The sequence below is a fragment of the Cyprinus carpio genome, chromosome A21 (genome assembly GCF_018340385.1).
Source record: "Cyprinus carpio isolate SPL01 chromosome A21, ASM1834038v1, whole genome shotgun sequence".
NCBI classification, from domain to species: domain Eukaryota; kingdom Metazoa; phylum Chordata; class Actinopteri; order Cypriniformes; family Cyprinidae; genus Cyprinus; species Cyprinus carpio.
In genome coordinates, this window is record NC_056592.1 from 10,803,130 (window position 1) to 10,826,385 (window position 23,256).

The window sequence follows — 23,256 nt, forward strand, 5'->3', positions numbered from 1 at the left end:
GCACCAGCATACAATTAGTCAAACTCATAGATATTTAATTAAATGATTTTAACGTGTACACTACCATAATTTTTTTTTTTTTTTTTTTTTTTTTTAACGTTTATGCTCACCCAGGCTGGATTTATTTGATCAAAAATATAGTAAAACAAATATTATTACAATTTAATGATTGTTTTCTATTATAATATTTAAAATATAATTTATTCCTGTTTGATAAAGCAGAATTTTCAGCATTATTACTCCAGTCTTTAGTGTCACATGATCCTTCAGAAATCATTCTAATTTGCTGATTTATTGCTCAAGACACATTTCTTGTTATTATCAGTTTTGAAAACAGTTACTCTGCTTAAGTAGGGAACTGTATAACATTTTTGAGGACTCTTTGATCATATAAAGTTCGAAAGAACAGTATTTGAAATCAAAATTTATGTAAATGACTTTACTGTCTAACTTTTTACCAATTTAAAGTCATTGCTGAATAAAATAAATTTCTTTAATTTTTTTTTACTAATATAAACTTAATTGTGCATTATCATTTCCCCTCATTTTCAAAAGTAAAACAGTAAAACACTATAATTAAAAAAAAAAAAATTATAAAAAATATATATTAATATCTGACTAATATTAATATAATTAAAGAATTTTAATTCCAGTGCATCCCTATAGTAAAATTGAGTCAAAATAAAAGGTATAAATGAAGGATAATTTGTACATTACTTAAAACAACAGGTAATGATTTTGACACTTGTTTTCTCCTGATTTGGGGTGCAAGGTGATCCAACGCATGAAAATGTTTGAGAACCACTGCTTTACTAGAACCATTTTACTCCTGATCTTCTTTGTCTTGGATCAAATAGGTAAGTTTTATGAGCTGACTTTGGACATCATTGTGGAACTTTTGACAACTGTAATTACTAGCTTGTCCCAGCACCAGCTGATTGGACAGGATGACAGACTCGCCAACGGCAACAAAACAAAAACCGCTTAAACACCATTTAGTCCCACTGCTGGGCTTGATCTTCGTCAACCAGCTCCTTCATCTCCTCTCACAAAGACCGACAGAACAGCAGTGCAAACACAAGAATCAACAAGTCCATAATCCATCCCACTTTAGGGCTATCCTAGGTAAGTCTGAGAGGAAGTTTAGCCCCCATCCACAGGAAGCTTTCAGCCACAGGCTTTCCCACAAAATATGCATGAGGTTTAGAGCACGAAGGGATCTTTGGAGATGAAGTATGTTAACCACAGCAAAGGAAAAGTGGGCGTGCGGAATACATCCCTGGAGACCTCCAGGAGCATAGAGGAGACACCCACAGGGAACATTTCTGCAGCTGAAGCAACCATTCACACCCAAGAACTCAACATTCACCCCTCCAACCAACACAAAATGGATCTGAGGCCAACTTATAAAACAAAGAAACATGTCACAGAAAAAAAGGTGCTTTATTTCAAAACAAATGTATCCCAAAATTTGATTTTACAAAATAATGCTCAGTATCATCTATACATTGCAAATACATTTCTTCTTTACCATTTTTCTTTTTTTTTCTTTTTCTTTTTGTATTTTCTTTTTTTTTTAACAGTAGCTCTTTCATAAAACAAAAAAAGTGGAAAAGATGGTCTGAAGAAGAGAAATGTGTGATCCTCTCGTAGAAATCTGTGTAATGGTGGGTTTTCTAGTGCGTTCCACCGTCGAATCTGAGGCTTCCTATAGGAACGTTAAATTCAAACAAACTAACAAACAAAACAATGTTCTCCTTAAAGCCAGCATATATACATGATCTTGTTTTCATTGAATTCTTCACCTCTGCATTGTCCAAACCTGTACATTTTAAGTTTTATTTATCACAACTCGTTGATGTGCACCGTGACTCAAGTGTCCCGCGTTATTTAATGCAAGCAAAACAATTAGTTATTGTCTGAAAACCTGCAAAAAGCAAATCATACAACTGGCACACAACAAGGTGGTGAACAAAGGACAGTACAAAATTATGTTCTCAGGACCCGACCTGACCATTTTATGCCTCAAATCTACTCGCATACTTCTGAAAATAATCCTCACCGTTCGTAACTTCTGCATGCATGTTATAATGCTTACAGGGCACATCTTCAGTTTAAGGCACTACAATATCATCTCCATTATCTCAAAAACCAAACATCTGCTAGCTTATAAAAATCCAGCCAACACAAGTTTAATGACCAATAACGAGTGTGTAAGGCTATCGTCTTCGACGTTAAATTATGTGTGTGAATGTGAGAGATCTGACACTAGAAATCTGAACACTATTGCACTGGCAATGAGCCGATTCATCAAAACACTGTCAGTTAACACCAGCTGATTGGATTTACATATTACAGACACACACAGAAACACAAGAGGCAGGCACAGGACTCCATTTGTGACGTAATGCACAGTCGCTGAATGCAGTCGGAGGTTGTTAACACTGGGCAGTGACGGTCTGATGAAGACAAGCCAGACAGCTACATCAATACAGGACAAGCTTTCATGTTAAACAATGGCAGTAGTTTTTGATGTACATTGTCCAACCATCTTCTGCAGATAGACTCACACGGCGGCAAACATTTTTGATGGCACAAACAAAAGAAATCCAGAGCTAATACAGTGACGCAGGGGTATGCAAATGGTAGCTGAATTGATACAATTACAGCCACCCCATTTCAGCAATCATTCTGTCTGGCTTTGTCCATTGGGCTTTATCAAAACCAGTATGGTCCTCCCTGTCTAGCTCCTCCCTACAGCTACTCTGAATGCCAGTTTAGAAGAAATAAATGTTGCCATGGAAACCGCCAGGCTGTTGACAGCAGCTAATTTCTGCTTCCATCAGAGTGACAGCACTGAAAGTTGACGTGACTCATTGAAACCCATCGCTCATGACAGGGCTGATCTGAAACGCTTATCGACAGGTTATTTCAATTCAAATTGAATTTGTTCGAACTGCTTTCTTTCTTTTAAATAAATCACACAGCTCACCTTACTGTGCAAGGAAAAGGAGACTGGCTATTGATTTGGCAAAGACAACCCAACTTAAATCACCCCTGAAATCAACCCTGAACTGGTTTATTGGTGAAACATAAAGCAGATGTCTTGTTGCCTGACCAATCTGAGAAACGAAGACAATAATTACACCCTCTCTTGGTCCCAAAACATCAATTAAACCAGCTAGCTATGAACAGCTAACTAATGATTAGACTAATGTACAAAAACAAATCGGCAGGTGTAAACTACTAGAAAAGGTGCATTTCCTACTAATTTTCTCTACATAACTCTTTTCATCTCTGTCTCATTTTGCAGTCTGAAGCACTTTGTAAGTGTCCACGCAGTCTCTTCCTGCTCGTTCTTCTCAGACATACCACTCCCTCCGGGAGATCATTGAGCCATCCATGTGCGACACGTAGTCGTTGTCGTAGCAGTCCTCCGGCAGGTAGGGGGAGCCATTGCTCATGACTTGCGGAGCGGCGTATCTGCGGGGCTCTGGCTGCAGCGAGCTCCTGTGGATATGGTGGGCTGGACTAAAGCTTTGTGGATGGCCGGGGTGATGGTTGCTGTGGTAGCCATGCTCATCGTTGTAATGATTAAGGTGGTTGATTTGACCGTCTGCTTCCCTCAGAGCTCTGCTGCGACCGTTGGGTGATCGCTCTCGGTCGAAATCACCCCACTCTTCTCGATCCTTATCTGGGTAGATGGTGCCGTTATCCTGGTTGGATTTGAGCTTGGTGTCGGGGCTTCCTTTGCTGTAGACTTGCTGCAGCTCATGGGGCTGGGGAGCCTTCTGCATATCCGATGGGCCGTGATACTGCTTTGTGTAGTAGTCGCCACGGAACGTCCGCCGTTGATGCTGGTAATAAACTCCGCCTAGAACAAGCAGCAACAGCAGGAAGAGGGCTCCGCCTACTGCCCCACCGACAATCGTGCCTAGGCTCCCCTCCGGCAGAGGCGCCAGGGTTGGTGATGTGATGAGGGCTCGCTGCTTATTGCCAGGCACGGTGGCAGAGATGTCGGCGGTTAGGAGGCGCACAGGGGTGGTGGGGGGCATGGTGGTGGTTGAGGGAGGATCTAATGGAGGGAAGGAAGGAAGGAGAGGGAGGGGGCAGGAGGAAGGGATGGACAGACAAAGAAAAGTAGATAATGTCAATGCCAGCTACATCAGTATATCATTAAGAGTCATATGAATCTGCTTCCAAGATTTTAATATTATCTAGCATGACATACAGCATGAATAACAGGACTATCCTCTGTTGCCATGGATGCAATAGTTTCAGGTTTGGGATAAGGTCTTTTATTGAAAGAATGTGACTGTAAACCTTCGGACAGCTTTAAAACCTGAAACTGTTGTCCAGAGCAAAGACGACTAAAAACATGGAAGAGAAAGGAGAGTCGGGATCTTCATGATAAGGGACTCATGAGGAGCTACATACTAACATCTCCAGCTAACACTGAAGTACAGCCATCTGCAACAATGAAGCCTAATGAGCAATATTTGTGTTAGCTGAGAGAGGGAGTACGGATGACCACATAGCTGAGTGATGAGAACAAACTAAATGGAAGGATGGGGTCAGGGAAAGGGTACATGCTACTGGGGGAGGGGAGAGGGACAGACATCGAGAATACCCGAGGATTGGCTGGCTGCTACACCTAACTGCTAGCATGGCTTGACTGGTGCTAGGATAGGAGATTGCGTTAACGGCATTACCATGCATTGATTGTTTGATTGTGTTAGGGAGCAGCAGCATGTAGCGTTTCATCGCATTCTGGGGCATGCATCTGGACTATGCAAGCAGCCTTTTCAGAGACTGGAAGCTGAAAGTTAAACTATCCCATTACGAAGTGTCCTGTTCCCAGCGCAATGAGAGCTATTTGGCTGGCTGTGAAGTGTGTGCATGCATTGAGTGCAGAACGTGCGTGTTCACTCTCAGGTGTCAGGGCTGCAAGCTCTTCAGGGTTACGTGGTTCAAATGCTCTAGCTGAAGTGGGGAATAATTTGCTCATCCTCGCTGGAATGAATAATAAACGTAGCATACATAAAGCATTCTTGAACGGTATTGTTCCCGCAAGGTTAAAAGTAATTTGGTTGCATCTGTGGGTCTGGTGAGTGAGTGTATATGTATGTAGGAAAGAGCAGCTATGTAGTTCAGGAAAACTGAAACGTCCTGTTCATTGTTTTGGCAACATTTTTGATACAAAAATTACCAAAATCCTTTTCACACTCCATTGATATTCCTGGCACAAATATTTGTTGCATATAAAAAAACCACAAGGGATAGTTCACCCAAAAATCAAAGGGTGGATAATGATTTACATTTTGGACAAATAAAGTTATTTTATGGCTTCAGAAGACTTGAAAAATAAAAGACCTGCATGAACATTCTTCAAATATCTTTGATCTACAGAAGAAAGAAAATCATATGGGTTTGAAACCACATGATGATGAGTAAATAATGACAGAATTTTGATTTTTGTGTGAACTATCCCCTTAAACAAGAAGGATATGGATAATGTCAATTTATTTAAATTTAATCAATTTCGCCCAGCAAGTTGAAGAATAATTTGTTTCAATCAATAAACAGCAGAGCTTCTCGCCTCAGCACGTCAATGTCCGGAAGGGAAGAAAACAGGACATAAAGAGAGGACAAGTCACAGAAAGGTCAGAAATCCCTCCCTCTCTCATTTCTTCTCTTCTCTATGCCTCTACCAAATCTAAATTTATCACAAATCATGTACAGTATGTGCTACCCCATTCCTGTTCCATTCACTGTATGGAACAACCCCAGGGTGTGAATGGTCCATTTGGAGGGAGTGTGTGGGTTTGTATTTGGGCAGAGATTGGTGACCACACAGGTAGCGGCAGGGTGTTTAACATGCAGGACAGGTACTGCCCACCCATACTCATGCACAAAGTTCAGCAATTAACAGCAGCACACACACACTTTCACGGCTACAGTCACTCTATCAATACACAAACAGTAGCAGTGGGCATTAAAAGGCAAACAACTTTGACATAAAACAACCACACGTGCACAACGCACAGAAACACGCAGCTTCGTGCACACAGAAACTGAATCTTTCTCAAGGGAAGAGTAAAAAAAATAATTAAAAAAATACATAATTAATAGCGGTTGAAAAGAGCTGGTGAATGTTTCATGAATCTAGGACATCTCGCAGTCAAGGTTGCTTACGCTCTATTCTCCCCTTGTATAACAGCGTGACAGTCTCAGAGATGTAAGTGCACACGAGGGAGGGAGAAAGAGCAACACATAAAGGGGAGGGGGTGCAACAGAGTAACTATCACAGAAACTAATTAAACAGCAGTATTCAATGTTTAATTCTCACGCAAAAATGATGGGAGATAAACATCATGGAATGTGACAGCGAACGCCTGTCTAAGAGGTCAACTAGATAACGACTCATGAAACCCAATAAAAACCCATCAAAACTTTTTTAAAAAGCCAAAACTGGCCTTAAAATTAATTTAAATGGAGGGCCAATGCCTATCAGGCAAAGGCCTCTGGTTCAGGATAATAATTATAAGCTTGTGTGTCTCATAAGAATGGACCCATGCAACTCTGAGTGACGAGATAGGTGGGTTCAAAAGAAGAAACCATCAAGAAGATCTGCGGGGCTCGAAGAAATAGTTCACCCAATAATACAATTTACTCACCCTCATATTGCTGTTCATAAAAACAAAAATAAAAATAAAAGGACACCGCATTCCCAGTCCGAGTAGTCACATTTGTTTCTGATTATCGTTAACATTTCAACACACCAACACTAAGTGTTAAAATAAATTAGATTTGTAAAGTTTTCATGTTATCTCTTACCATTGTTTCTCCAGCTTCACATGGGAAATGAACTGGGAAAATTGGGTAAGATGGGTGTCATGTTTTAAGTCTCTTACTCACCCTGAACACGTATTCTAATGTCTCGACTGCGCAGTCCGATGTCATTTTCCACCTCACACCTGTAAACCCCAGAGTCGTTCTTCTGCAAGGGTCTCATAAACACCAAAGAGTTATTCACCACCTCCGCTCCATCTGGCATCTCTCCGTCCAACCTAAAATATGCAAAAAAATCTTTACCAAACAGCAAGATCTTCAAGTCTGCCCAGGCACTATGGAAAATGTCAGCAGCAGGAGAAATCTAGAACCAGTCGAAAGACTGACTGAAAACACGTTTCTCATGATTTTAAAGTCAATCAAAGATCTTAAAGACCAACTAAATTTAATGGTTAATTACTGAAAATTCTTAAACTGAATTTTGTATACAAAAAGAAGTTAAATGTTTTTGTGAAATGGATAAGCTGGAGCTGATACTGAAAGAAACAAAGCTAACGAGTGTCTAGCATATATGTGAACAAGTTTTAACATCTTTTTGTTTGGTCATAACTCCCATACCGTGTCATTTTATAGTTAAAATGACTTCATTATTTTCCACAAAGAATGGTGTGTCCAAACGTTTAACATTTATGAATGCTTGAGGCAGATATAACTATGCTTAATAAATGTTTAAGCTCACATGATTGATGTGCAATCTTCTAAATGAGTGAACAAAAGATTAGAGGCAGAAAACTAATTTGCTTTGCATAAGTACAATGTTTGGGCATCCACTGGCTCATGTGCATTGAAACCGGACAGTATGAAAGCAACTGTTGGTGCTGTGAATCGTACAGATAATCTATTGTTTGAGATGAGTTCTAGAAACAGGAAATAACACTCTTGATCCCATTCCAGACATGGTGCGCTCTGTCTATTGTGAGTGTAGGGGTTACACACCTGTTCCATCTGAAGTGCTGGGCAGGCGGGTTGGCCTTGGCTCCACACTTCAGTTGCACATTCTCCCTCCCCACATACCAGTCGCCGTCATAGCCCAGCACCAGGATGTCTGGAGCAACTGCACACACACACAAAGCACAAAGGGATCATTCAGAGTAGTTTAAGAAAGGTAAGGCTAGGCGATGCCTTGTTAAAGGCCTAATGGAATGACATGATGAGTGTAGTTTTCTGGTCCTGTGCTGACGCATTTCCTATTGAAATAGAAAGTTTGGGCAGGACATATCAATTTTTAAAGACCTAAAAGGCTTTAGTTACGTCACAGCCATACATCACCAGCTGCCATGCTTAAGGGGCGGGGCAGTCTCATGCTAGACAGCATCTGATTGGATAAAAACCTGTGTAGTGCAGATCCACACACACACTCACACTCCCCATTCTCCCAAAAACCATATAAATGTGTACATCTGTCACCACACACACACACACACACACACACACACACACACACACACACACACACACACACACACACACACACACTAGCCTATGTAAATATATAATAATTATATATAAAATGTGTATTTTGTTTATTGAGTATTTAAATAACTGTACTGTATAAATAATACTTTGTTTTAGCAATACTAACACTAAACTAAATTTAATTTGGTTAATTTTTATGTAAGGTAATATACATGGACTAAAATATGTAATATACATGGACTTGAAAACGTTACATCAAGTTTAAACTATACTATCAAGCTGTGAAAAAGTAGCAGTTGAGAGAAAAAAAGTCACAGTTAGGAGGAATACCAAGTAAGTCTCAAGATTTAAAGTCACAATTTTGCAGTTTTGACATTGTCTCCCATTTGAGACTTTATCATAAATGTGACTTTGCATCTAACAAAGTGACTACAAATTGCTCTAAATATCTAGATATAAAGAAACTTCTAGATATAAAGAAACAATTATGAGAAATGAAGTGGCAATTTTAAGTTTACAAGTCGAAATTACCTTATTTTTTGCTGAGGCAGTAGCAATCTATAACACAACAACATTATTATTACTAATTGATCATAAAGCAACAAAATTCATCATTAGGACTTTGTATGCCTGACCAGCAGTTCAAGAAGACCACTTACAAACACAATGGACACTGTATTGATTTGTGCCTTTAGAAAAAGCTCTTTAAAGTTCTTTAAGTGAGTGTACTGAATTAAGATGTCATGTAGACCCTATGAGATGAAAAAAGATGAATGGTAAACGATAGAAAGGAGCTTCTGTGACTGTAGCCCCCATAGAGAACAGAAGCATTGTCTCATGACTGATGTGACCTCTCCCTCCTTATACTCCCTATACCTGCTACTTCCTGTGCCTTCCCCTTCACCGCTACATCTATATTTTATACAGCAGAAATCTGCGCTTACTTACTCGCCACCACCGCAGATACACACTTACACACCTTCTTCACTGCTCAATGGTGCTTAGTATAAGTCTGTGTTCAGAAATCGTTAAACAACACTGATAAATCATTTGTCTGAAGCATCAATACCTATATTCAATAAGTCCATGAAACCCTAAGGACTGTGTCTTAGCGAAAGGGCTTTTAGCTCCATCATGCACAAGTCACCATCAAGACATCATGTCATGTGGATAGTTTAGTTCCCGCACTGCGGTGATATGGAAAACAGATGTGAGCTCTGGACATAAATCTGATTGCTTTGACGTGGTATAGAAAAAAACACAAAATATAAGTTACTGTGAAATCTTCATGGAGAAGCTACTTTGGGTTTGTTGTGCTAGATTAAGTAAACAAAAACAGGCTTTCGGGCTTTTGAAAGTAAATGGCCAGTTGGCTGATTAGCACTTGCATGGTTTAAATTCTGATTGTCACTTAAAAAAAAAAAAAAAAATAAGCCGTACTTCTCGGACTGATCATCCATACAGATTTGATAAGACTCTGATTCACAATATCTCAATTCGATACGATTCTGATTCAACCTGTTTCTCTTTCATGTGGATGTGGATGCATTTCAGTTCAATTTTCAAAACTTTAAACACCATTTCTTGTGTAAAAGCACTCTTAAAAATTTGCAGAATTATAAAATTACAAACTCCTAAGAATGAGTACAGAAAAACTAATATAAATTAAAAAAAAAAATTAAATTAGTTTTAATTTCTATGCATACAACATAAATCAATACATTTATTGTATAATCTTTAATGAGAACATTTCCACATGCTTCTTTCAAAATAGTTAAAAATAAAACAGTTACACATAATAGTGTGCTCTAAAAACTATGTATTGTATTCTATTTTTATTCTATTCTATTCTATGCCCTATTTTCTATAGAAAAATTGAAAATAAATAAAATGTGAATCCTGCATAAACAGCATCTGACTCTTGTCACACTAGTATGTATATATATATAAAAATATATATAAAATATATATAAAAAACCTTATCAGATACTTACACTGTATGTTGATGATATAGGGTATCCTGAAGTTGCTCTGTAGAGCAGGGTGTTTGACCACACATGTTATCGTGTGGCCCTGGGCATGACGGGAGGGCTGCCAGGAGTAGTGCACCTGGGTCGTAGTGGTGCCGTTGGCATCGTCCTGCATGTGGGCCTCAGATGTGCCATACAGATTTGTCTCCCAGGAGACCTCAGCAGGGGGCCGAGCCCTCTCAGCAATACAGGTGGCCACTGTGGTTTCATTGCCGCCATCGATCAGAGCGGAAGATCCGGCTGAGACATATACCTTTGGCTCCACTAAGACAGGGAGAGACATTTTTGAGTTATATACCACAGCGCTCGCGTTTAATTCTGAGCTTTAATGTGAGGAAACATGCTCTGACTATTACTAGAAAGATGTATCAAGATAACGATGAGAGCTAAAGGAAATCCATTCAGAAAAATAAATAAAAATAAATAAAACTCATCAAAAACTGGTACCGCAGCCAATAAATTCATAACCTGATAAGAATGATTGAGAGAATAATTACATTTTCGTTGAAAAGAAATAAGACTTATCGGACTAAAAAAAAAAAGAACCCTCTACTATGGTAACTACCAATTGAGGGCGGCCTTACTTTCTCATCAGAGAGCACTAAGTGCTTTTCCAGAGAAGATGAAATTATTTGTTTTAATGGCTTATCCAGTTTACATGGCAGAAGGGGTGGGGCTCGGGCGTGTGTGAGCCGTTATGAATCTAGCAGTGTTCAGGCCTGGAAAACTGAGCTTCGCTTCTACAGCAGCTGACAAACTTAACATGTGGGGTGCTTCCCCCTTCCACTGCCATCAATGGTGGGAGACGAATGGGAACATTGTCCCAGTCTCCTGTAACATGAGAGATCCACTAAATCAAAAAGGGCTAATTCAATCATATATAGATGTACACTACCGTTCAAACATTATTGGTTCAGTAAGTTTTTTAAAAATGTTTTAAAGCCTGCATTTATTTGATCAAAATACAATAAAACAGTAATATTGTGAACTATTAGTTCATTCTTATTTTATATAATATGATACTCTTACAACTTACAATGATCGTTTCTATTATACAACATTTTTACTGTAATATATTAATGTGATGGCAAAGCTGAATTTTCTGCATCATTACTCCAGTTGTCAGGGTTACATGATCCTTCAGAAATCATTCTAATATGCTGATTTGATGCTCAAGAAATATTTCTTATTATCCTCACTGTAGGAAACAGCTGTGATGCTTAATATTTTTGTGGAAACCAAGATGCATTCTTTTCAGGATTCTCTGATGAATAGAAATTGAAATGGAAATCTTTATAGTACTTTAAAAATCTTTCATTTAGATCAATTTATTGTATCCTTACCGAATAAAAGTATTAATTTCTTAAAAACAAAAAACCACACACACACACACACACACTTGAACGGCAGTGCATCATGATAATTTCTGCATATAATTTCCTAAAGTTTTATTAATTAAACAGCAGGTCATCACAACCATGATGCATTTCACTTTCTGGTTGTCAAACATTAATGAAACATGTATAAATTAATACTTATATAAAATATATATTTAATATATATATAAAAAAGGAATTCATACTTCCCCATCCCCAAAAGTGAATTTAAATTGAAAAATTTAAGTTAGTCCTGAGAAAACCTATAGCATCATTTAGCGTCACAATGTGCATCATATTTGGTGATGTTGGCAATACCCCATCTGATAATAAATATCCATTTGTAGAAGTCAAAGGATGTATACCAAATAGACCAATTGATTAGCCTTTGTTTCTCCCTCTCTCTTTCCTTGCTGTGAGTTTTTCTCATCCCATCTTCTCATCCCAAGTATTAGCATTGGAAGTTGACCTTCAGAGACAACAGGAGCAGCTGTGGTTGCCGTCCCTTCAATCATCCACTGTTGTGTGGTGAGTGACATGTCATGAGTGCCTGTGTTTGCATGTGTGTCTCTCCTGTGTCACTTTAAACCACAAATTCAACAGGACCTTGCAACGACATCCTTGACCCTTAAGTGCAGTGAATCCCAAAAACAGCGGGAATCATTCCCACACTCATACACTCCTGTCTCCGCACACACACACCCTGAACATTCCTCCTGATCTAATTATAGCTCCGGCGCGTGTTCCCCCTCCCTCGTTCCTGCGCTCTCACTTCACCACCCCTTTCCACCCTCCTGCATCCCGCCCCCCTCCATCTCTCCTTTTATTAAAGCGCTCAGTCCCTGTTTGTCTCTGCTCTCCTTCACGTTAAATTTTTTTCCCCAGCTCATTTTATCTATGACATCATCTTTTTCAATTCATCTCTTTCTGAGTTTTATGAACCTTCAGTTAACTTATCTATCATGCATTTATTACTCTAACATAGCATCTACACTGTAAGTGTGTGGCACATGTCAAAACTAGATTGTTTCATCTGACAATTTAAAGTTTAATAATGGTTTACAATTATGGCCCAACGACATTCAAAGAATCAAGCAAAGCCTGATGTTTTAAATGAGGTTTATAAATGTTAAGGTTAATAAAATATGTTAATAAAAAATAAATAAAATGACACACACAAACACACTATACACCCACATACAATTGCTGTATATGTAGTAGTAATTATATATATAGTAAAATTATAATAATAATAGCCACAACAACATACTTTATAAAGTACTTATTTAAATATTATATTACTAAATTATATAGTAAATACAGAAATATATTAAATAAACGCAAATAAACATTTAGATGTAATATTTATCATTATATTATAATTAACAGGCTAAATGTTGTACGATATGCAAAAAAAGAACATTTAAAACTTTATTTTTGCTATGATTTTTTTATTTATTTTGTATTTAAATAACTGTAGTACTGTATAAATTATAAATAGGTGTAGCAATACTAACATTAATTTAGAAATGTTGTTGTCTAAATCAACCAATGCAGGCTTAATTTTTATACCAACTGATTTCTGTTGAAAGCAAAGTAGGATCTTAGTTTCATTTCTATTCTTGAAGCCGCCGATGACACTTCTAGGATGTTCACAGTGTAACCTTCATCTTGAGCTCACAGAGGAAACAGCGACTCCATTGAGCGATACATAATTGATATACCTAACATAAAGCACTGTGCTTTAAACTTCTCTTGTTGTCTCTTGTACACCCAGATAACAAGAGCACACCGCTTCATTCGGTTGTATCTGTGTTTAGCAGAGCAGATGGCTCTGGGGGTTTGGTGGAGGAAGAGAGTTAAACATCACCATGTTCTCTGAAAGAGCTGGACTGTCTCCCAAAACACTGCTTTCATTCCTGCCCTGAAGTTGCTCTTAATGTTTTTCCACCCTCTTTCACACACACACACCGCATACTTGCCTACTTAAACAAATAAGCAGTGTTTTATTCGGCAGCTGTGATGTGCATCCATTCGCACGCTTTTCTTTGTTTTTCGACCGCACACATGCAAGAGGTTCGTCACGGCACTTTCACATTAAAACACAAACACCATGAGTGCATAATCTAAATTAATCAGACTGCAAAAACACACACACGGCATCTTTTGTTACCTATCACGCTGACAGTGGTGGAGGCCTGAGTGTTACCCAGTGGAAAGGTGGCAACCTTGCAGGTGTATATGCCGATGTCAGCAAAACCCACGTCTTCCAGCACGATGGTGGCATCATGCATAGAGGGTGAACGGAAGGACAGCCGTCGCTCATATTCAGGCGGGATGGAGATACCAAACATGGGGTTATACACAGCCAGAGTCATCCATCCAGTGGGCAGCTTCCTCTCCCATGAGCTCTGCGTCAGGCTGAGGTTCGTGTCCACCTGCACCCTGCAGCTGAGGGTGACGTTCTTTCCCAACACAGCGTTCACCTTAGGGGGGACGACCACCTGACTGCCATACACCAGCCCTAGGAGAGAGAAATGCACACATCGTTAGCCAGGACACTCGAGCAGCTGCAGAAAAGTGCTTTTGAGGTCTTGAACCATCTCATCTGACAAATCCGTTTTTATCCTGTTCAAGCTCCGATCAATCAGACGCCAAGGTCTCTTAGTGCAGCTCCTAATTCCAAACAAGAAAACTCAATTCCCTTTAGCTTAGACGTCTGAGGAAGAGACAGATACCCAACTGGTTAGCTGGTATAATTTGTTGAGGTGTAAAAGGAGAAAATGAAATGTTTTATTGTCCTGGAGGGAGGCTAAAATTAGCCCTAACATTTGACTTACTGCAAAAAAATTTTTTTTCTAAAGTAAAAGTCTAAAAATAGGCCAGGAACAATAAACAAAAAATACAACTAAAGAAAAAAAAAAAATAAAAAAATACAACATAAAAAAAAAAACAAAAAAAACAATATTATACAATATAATACAATACAATACAATACAATAAATTAAATTCTTCTAAACTAACTTGATTTTTTTTTCTTTCTCTGAAATCCAAATTACTATATTGATCATATTTGTTTTGTAATTAACTAGTAACTAAGTAGCACTATAATGTATATTGTATATCAGCAGCTGTGGCAAAATGTCAAGTAAAAAGTTAATAAATTTTAAAATAACCCATGGAGGATTTTTTTTTATACCAATGAATGCACACATCAACCAGAGCAAGAACAAGAGCAGCCCATCAACATGCTTCATTCAGGTTATGGAAGTTGTCGGCAGGGTTTCACAGGACTTGCTTGAGAAGGATTTGTCATTTAATTTTAGACCACAATATCAACAATGTCACCAAAGTAGTGTGTTTTCGGTTGTGAGGGAAAGATAGCCTTGTCCAGCTTCCCAAAGAACACAGCGTTAAGGGAACAGTGGATGCAGTTTGTTTCTCCAGGGTAGCAACGGAGTTGTGCAAGAGTGTTTGTTTGTTCCCTGCATTTGACAAATGTTTTATAAAAAAAAAATTTAATAAAAAATTTAAGCCAATAAAGTTTTTGTTCCTGTTTTATTTATGTTGATGTCACAGCTTGCAGACGATTGCTACGCAAAAACTGCACATGCTCATGACTCTTTAGCTCCACCCATGGCACGCCTCCAGGAGCCCAACTGTTTTTGGAGAGAGGTGGTACAGCTGTATCTGACTTTCATAATCCTGATAAAACTAAAGATTTTTCAGAGATATAGAGTAGTATTGCATCTTTTATAGGTACTCAATATTAACATGAGAAACTGTGTCAGAAACTGTGTGTCATGTCCCCTTTAAGTTTACAACTGATCTGTGTTAGTGTATAGATTTGAAGCGAGCAATGGCTCTTTTGGATGTTCTCATGTAACCTTCATTTTAATCTCACTGAGGAAAGAATAAAAAAAATTAACTTCAAAAAACAAAACCCTGATTTACAGGATGAAAAGTCTAAAAATGGATCAGGAACAATGGAGTCACAGCAGACTAGAAAAAACAACAACAACTATTTCAGGCTGATATGATGCACAGAACAATAGCTGAGTGGCAAAAGTGCCCGTCTGCACAGCCATTAGGCTCACATGGCTTTAAAATAGGAACAACATGGGCATTCACCACAAAAACTCAGACTGTTCTCCTCCCTACCTCCTCCTCTTCCTTTCCGCTAGCCTACCTTCCATCACTCAGCCCGTCATCATATTTTCCTCTTTCCATTTGCCGAAACAAAAGCTTAATTATGTTTGAAAGAGGGTGTGCATGCGTGCGTGTGAAATGAGTGCAAAAGTGGAACGTGCAGATGAGATGAAGAGACGAGACCGAGGGAGAGACGAGTGCTAAAAGATGCCAAAGAAACAAATAAGGCCACATGAGGACAACCTGTGTGTCTTATTACACCCAGACAGCTGTGCCTGCCCGCACCATCTGAATCCATGTAACACACACACACACGCACCTCTATCATGTGGTGACGGAGACAAATCAGTGTGTTCTGTGGGGAGATGATGGAATTCAGATCATCTGGTAGGATCTTCTCTAGATTTCCACATCAACAGCACATCAATCATCTGCAGGAGTGTACAGCAGTGCCACAGTACAATATCACATTACAAATTTTGGTACAGTGTGCTCCTATTCTGCAGTCCAGAAGCTCAGACAGCATGATTTGTAACATTCGAATGATTTGCAGATACTGAGCACCAATGACAAATATCTAATCTTGTAAAATGTGTGGTAAGTACTGCCACTCTGTAGTATAGAGTCCGTGTGATCGCAAATCTTGAAGTGAAAGTAAAATGAGAGCGTGCATTCGAAGCGGATTCAATTGATTGTTTTCACGTGACGTCACACACTCAAAGGAACCCCCACCTGGCGGGCAAAACAAAGCTTTTTCATACCCCATTGACAGATATTTATTCTTTTTGAAAACAAACTCACTTCATTCGTTCAGTTTCTCAAAAAACAAGACTTCATATCTTCAATATGCATCTCAAGTAAATGTATCTTGATTTCAGGATGTTTGGATATTAAAACCTTTTATGCAAATTCCACTTTTATATGGTGTTTGGACGTAAATGTGTGTGGACACAACCACCCTACAATGATAAAAATCCATCCACTCCTTACTTTTTAATCTCCATTTAACTAAATCAGTCTCATTAGTCATGTTGTTTTAATTCTCTTAGCATTGTGACATCACAATGTTTAGGCCCCGCCCAGTGCCACTGACTAACAGTCCTGCATTACCGTAGTTTCCGCTCTCAGCGAGTTGTGTTTGGTTGTACGCTGTCCTCCATTTTCTCTGCACTTGAGCAGCTGTAATGGCAATAATATTTCCTAAACAATCCCGGTGTTCTGTGTTTGGATGTAAGACTGAGCATAAAAGTCTTCATGTACTCCCAACATCTGAGCCACTGAGGACGCAGTGGATTACTTTCATTTTTAAGGTAATGTGCCTCAAAATGTTCCAAAATGCATTTATCTCTGTGGAAAAACAATTCACCACAGACTGCTTTGTAAACGAGGGGCAATCCAAGGCAGGCTTTTCTCTAAAGTTATTAATCAAGGATGGATCTGTATCAATTGTTCGTGATCCTCCAGAAGTAGTAAGTGTTACACTTTTTTTATGATTTTACTTTTAACCTTCTTTATATACTGTATAACCACATGTTTGTAAAGAACAGTGTTAAAGGTGATTGTTTTGAAAAACTGTATGTTATCTGCAAAGACATTAAAAATACTAAATGCAGCATAACGTTACATTCTCTAGTTCTGTAGGCATCATTTCACATTTGCCACATAAGCACCTGTACGAGAAGTAATATTTGAACATGACGCGACAGTATCCCTCACATAAATGTCATGTCGTTATATTTGTGTGTATGTGTCTCCCTCATCAGTCTTTGCAAATGGGCTGTGAAAACTCTGCAAGTACATAAATGTATCAAATAACCATTTAGAGACATCCTGGTTCATTCTCATAGGTGTTTCTTCTTCCAGAGACTCTCCATCATCCGTGTCAGATTCTGGTTCAAACATGTACCGCTGAACACTGGTTATCTTGCTCTCATTCATGTTGCTTCTACCGGTGTTGCACCGAATTATGTGATCATAGTAGGCGCTGTACTGAGCTAATCCAACCTACTCCTAAACTCAACCCTAATCCTAAACCTGCCCTCACTACAGCGCCTACTAGGGTCACAGGTATGCAAAGCAGAAATGTATATGCCAAGTCCTCTTCTGTAGACAGGGTGGGAATATGCAGCTCATTTGCATTTAAAGTGATATGACACCAAAACAGCTCTTTTTTAGACACGCACTAAAAATGTAATGTTCAACATGTTATAATAAATGATCTGTGGGGTATTTTGAGCTGTAACTTCACAGACACATTCTGGGTACACCCAAGAAAAATATTACATCTTGTAAAAAGGGGCATAATAGGTGCTCTTTAATGCTACTATACTTGTATTTAAGTCTTTCTGCTCTGATTTAAAACCTTTAAGGCCTTAATTTGTGGAAGGGTGAATTAAGACTTTTTAAGACCTTTTTAAGACAAAATTGCGACTAAAAAAAGTTTTGTATGTAATATTGATTTACTGACAGATAACCCCAGTTTCTTTTAATCAAGCCCATGAGGCTGTTAATTTGTTGAAAAAGGTATCCAATCAGGACTTTCCAATAAATAAAATGCACACAATCCATCTCATCTCGGGTTGACGTCAAACCAAAAGGCCTGTTCTGTATTGTTGCCTAGTGAGCAAAGCTTTAGCACCATAAACACATTATGATCTGTCAGAGATGCTCTTCATCAAAAGGAACCTCAAGTCTAAGCTGAAGAAGACCCTAAAACCAGCCTTCTTAGAGTATGAGAGTCGCCACGCAAACATATTCATGTGTGACTGCTGGCCGATCGCTGACCTGATTCTGAGAATTAAAACCAGCCCCTTCATGCAACTGCATCGCTTTGGTCCAGTCAAAGCAACACTTCAAACAAAACTACATATCTGGATTTAATCTAAAGTCTTTGTCATTCCCTTAAAGACCATGCGTGTAATATAGTGACCGACTCAAGAGGAAGACATGGAAAGAAAAGAAAAGATGAGGATACAGATAGATGTTGAACACAACATGCAGTGTGAAAGATCAGTGAAGATCTTGTGAAGAGAATTCTGGAGCATATTTTAGTCAAACAGAAATAATGGATGCATACACCCACCCGTTCACTCGCTCGGCCTCTAAAACGACAATGTTAATTGCAACAAGCTGCTGGTCGGAAGATGTAATCGTAAATCAAAACCCGCCACATTGCTTGGCAACAGACTCCAAACATTCCGGAGTGTTTGTCTTGCCAGCAATGACCCTCCCCTCTTTTGTCTCGACTGTACATCCTCAATGTGAATGGATGAGGAGGAATAAAAGTGACAAAATGTGGCAAATAAGAATCATTAAAGAAGTTTGGAACAAGTTCTATCTTCATCAGCATGAGTTGGTTAGCAAAGCCAAAAGATGACCTCACAGGAATGGATGAGCAAGGGAGGAAATGATCTGGAGGATTTCAGGCTGTAAATGTTGACATTTTAGGCCTCTGAGTCACACATAGTGAATGGGGAATGCCAAAATGCAGGCCTCTCTATCCTTAAATCATTGGTTTCATGACAAACCAGCCACAAGGTTTCTGCTTTGACCAAATGCAGTGTCACTCATATGGGTGAAGATGGGCACATTTTCACCGAGGGGAGAAAAAAAAAAGAAGATGATGCAAACAACCTTAAGTTCAAAGAACTGTACTGATATTCTTCAAACATTTTGAAAAGCTATAAAATAAATGTCTGCTAGATAAGCTCCATAACTTGGTTTTAATATTTATGCCCAAAACCTAAAACTATTTAACTTTAACATAATTTTGTAGCCTTGCAAACCTTGGTATTTACTTCAGGAAACGTAAAGTAGTTATTTTTTGCAATTCTGTTCCTACAAGTGGAGCAAAATACACACACACACACACTTTACATTTTGGTCAAACACTATGTTCAGCCTGTGATGAAAATAAGCAATAAATGGTGGATCTGAGAGAACTGTCTGGCTCATATTTTACCCTAAAAACAAAAAAATTATTTTATTTAACACTGTGAAATATAACCCGACCATTTCTTGGCAGTTTTTGTGAGATTCACCAACTAAGTTCATGCCTATCTTCAGATCTGTATTAGACTTTATAAACAGATTATGTAAAAATAAATAAATAAAATAAATAATAGTCTTACGAGTCAAATATATGGGTGCAGAATAAAATAAGAAAATTGGTGTTATTATATTATAAATAAATTATGTTCATATTATTTATATTACAATTTTCATTTGTGCAAATTAAACCATTAATGTTAATAATCCTTATTTATAAAGTGTTATATATTTATAAGATTGTGTCTATTTACACATTCCCAAAAGGAAATTATTCTGTCCCTCTCATTTGTTTTTTTTTCCCCAGAGGCCAGAGCTAAAAATAAGGATTTCTAATAATGTGCCCATTTCAGACTAGTTTCGGCATGTCTATCCACATTCAAGACAATTTTGACCAAAAGCATGTGCCAAAATAAATATTCCCTAATGCACTTATGACTAATGTGTTTAACAAGTCTGAGTCTGAGAATCAAGTTCAGTAGAGACAAAGCTGTGCACCAAATAAATTTCTGAATGGTGTAATAATCGTGCAAGATGCAAAACTCATGAATGCTCCACAGCACACTCACTGCATCATCCACACACACACACACACACACAAATCCATACAGCCCGAGAGGTCAGACCGGCACAGGAAGTTAACTGTCCTGACAGCAAGGACACTGAGCTCCCAGAAGGGTTCGCTCTCTATTCTGCCACAGTCAGCTATTTCCTCACATGCGCTAGCTACCTGCAAGGTGTGTTGGTGCATGTGAGGGTGTCTGCGCGTGTCTGTGAGAGAAGCTGCACGTCTGTGTAGCTGTTTCCCTCTCAGTTTGTATTCATTGCACATGACAGGACGCAATGGAGCCATCACCTCTGCCATGACTCAGCAGATGGGCTTAACTTTGCCACATTTCCATTACTGAAATTAATATTCATGCATGAAGTAGAAGAGAAGGAAGAAAGGAGAAAGAAATAATAAGAAAAAAAAAATTAACATCAAAAAAACATAACATCAAAAACACAATCTGCTAATCAAATATTCACAAACAATCCATAAAAATTTAAGATTCACATTCTGTTGTTGAAATGTTTTGAAATAATCCATAATCATTTAATGAATATCCTCATTTAACCAAAAAAAATAACTAAAATATGTAAGTAAAAATATATAAAAAATAAAATAATAATAATAATAAAATAAAATAATAAACAAAAATATATCCAACAAAACAAAAACATATGATAAAAATTTATATAATATAATATTATATTACTATTTATCCATCATTTTGCACAGATAAGCTGAAACTGACTTTTTGCACTACATGTATGTGACAAAACAAAATCCTTTGACCACCTTCTGACTGTTTTGGAGAACCTACTTTCAAAATATAACATTAAACAAATGATAAATGACCACTAAGGGGGATGTAAAGGAGCACCATGCAAAGCCGTACAGAGAAACAGGTGTTCTGGACAGAAACAGTGAGCTTAACATGACTGCATCTGCACACGTCAGACAGAGACATGTGAAAGGGGCTGGAGACACAATGAAAATAGACCTGGGTGACTGACGAGCTCAAGGTCGATAAAAGAAAACGTCAGGCATGTAGGATGTGGCTGAAGGTCGTATGACAATAGTGTTATCTGTAAATGTGTACATAAAAAGACACTGACAGGCACTGACATTAAGGGTTACACCATTTTTGTATGTAGCAGCAGCAACAGCAGAAGTGGCTTCAGGTTTCACATAAATGTGGTCACTGCATCTCCAGCGGCCTGAGCACTCAGCAGGAATGCACCAAATAAATCTCCTCCTCCATGAAAAAGACAAATAGCCTGACCAAGCTCTACATAGAGCGCAGTATAAAGGCATATCTGCATGAAGTTTATGCCTTGACGAAGCTCTATTTCAGTGCTCTTACATGTCAGCTTCTACCTCAAACACCCACCACTGAAAGAAGGTGTTCCAGTTTGGCTGGTTAGCATTAGCAACCCCCAATGACAAAGAACTCTCACGCTTAACCTTTTAGCAGTAAGACTGTGAAACTACGACCAACCAGACAAGCGATTCACCGGCTGTCAGCAGGCTGGTTTCTCAAAGAACGGCCAACAACTGGTGACAGAAAACAGATCCACCTCACAGCATCCTGGTGGAGGGACTCGCTGAGCAAGAGACCAGCGGGAATGCATGTTAAGAGACCGAAGAAATGAGTGTAAGCTTGTGTTGTGACAGTCTGAGCGGTGATGTCTTCAGGGCAGCAGTGAAGCTGATGCTCTCACACAGAGATGGTTGGTGGTTTTGGGAAGAGTGACTCATGGGGCTCCTTCAGAAAACAGCACACTAGCTCTAGTCTAGACCACAGAGAGGCCAGAAGACTGCCAGAATCTACCCGATACCAGTCAGTGTGAGGGGAAGGCGGTTGCACCAGAGAATTCTTGGGCTGAGAAGAAAAGTGTGACGCACCCAAGTCAAATATAGCATGAGGAACCTCCACATAAGTGCACCTTAAAATAAATTTTTTGGGCATCAACATCAACATTTCAAGTTTAATTTGTGTGTTACTTGCCATTTATTTGTAAATGTTTGCAAGAATTACTATAAATTTTTGAGTGAAAATTGTCCTACGGCAATTTTCTTTTGGTTTCAGTTATAGTTTGCCATATCTTAAATTAAAAGGAAGTTTGTCATATTGCACAAGTCAGATGGTTGAGTGATGTTTGTGTGTAGACATTATTGATGACACTGCAAAAACAAAGTGAGATTATGAAGCAAAACTTCCCAAACCCACTATTCTGATGCAACAAAGCACAAAAATAAGTCCTTTTTGCTGTAAAAATCCCTGATTGTGCCATGTGACTAAAAAACAGCAACTGCACAATGGCTAGCGCAGCAGCCCAGGTCATATTCTAATGCTGAGTCAGTGTCTCTGTTCCTCATGCTTCTAATCAGTCAACCTCACGGAGCTCCAATTCACAAGCCACTGTTTTCTGATGGTCAAAACAGTGATGGAAAAACAGCCGTTTCTCATCCCCTACATCAAAACCTTAACACTCTCCTTATTCTTCCTTTTGCTCCAGCGGAACAAACCAAAGTTTTCATTTTACTTTGGTTGTCTTTTCCATCCCTCTGAGGTTAATATCACTCCATATGCCTGGTTAAAATGAGATCAGAGTGAAAGGAATATATAGGGTGAAAAAAGGGAAGCTGCGGAGGAAAGAGATAGATAGGTTTCAAATGCTTTTGAGTAGTTCAATACGTTCTGGCAAAAAGCATTCACAATGAACATCATCATCTGTCCCAAGATCAAATGTTGCTCTAACTATAATAAAAGCATGAGATAAAATAAATAAATAAATAAATTTACTCACAATTATGTTATTTTGTATGTGTATATGTA

General features: G+C 38.6%; 1 protein-coding gene across 4 annotated transcripts in view; it reads right to left on the reverse strand.

Moving 5' to 3' along the window:
* The window catches only part of LOC109045873 (nectin-3-like protein), a 53,534-nt gene that overhangs the window by 17,302 nt on the left and 12,976 nt on the right, over positions 1-23,256 (reverse strand). For 2 of the 4 annotated variants that reach the window (XM_042778975.1, XM_042710826.1), the window contains 5 exons: positions 13,848-14,198; positions 10,263-10,562; positions 7,789-7,906; positions 6,919-7,070; positions 2,539-4,075 (listed from right to left, as the gene is read on the reverse strand). In XM_042778975.1, coding sequence (XP_042634909.1) covers positions 3,363-4,075; positions 6,919-7,070; positions 7,789-7,906; positions 10,263-10,562; positions 13,848-14,198 — 1,634 coding nt within the window. In that variant the 3' untranslated portion in view covers positions 2,539-3,362. Of the gene's footprint in view, positions 1-2,538; positions 4,076-6,918; positions 7,071-7,788; positions 7,907-10,262; positions 10,563-13,847; positions 14,199-16,142; positions 16,255-23,256 lie in introns of those variants that run through there. The other 2 variants (XM_042710827.1, XM_042710828.1) reach the window with 2 other exon arrangements.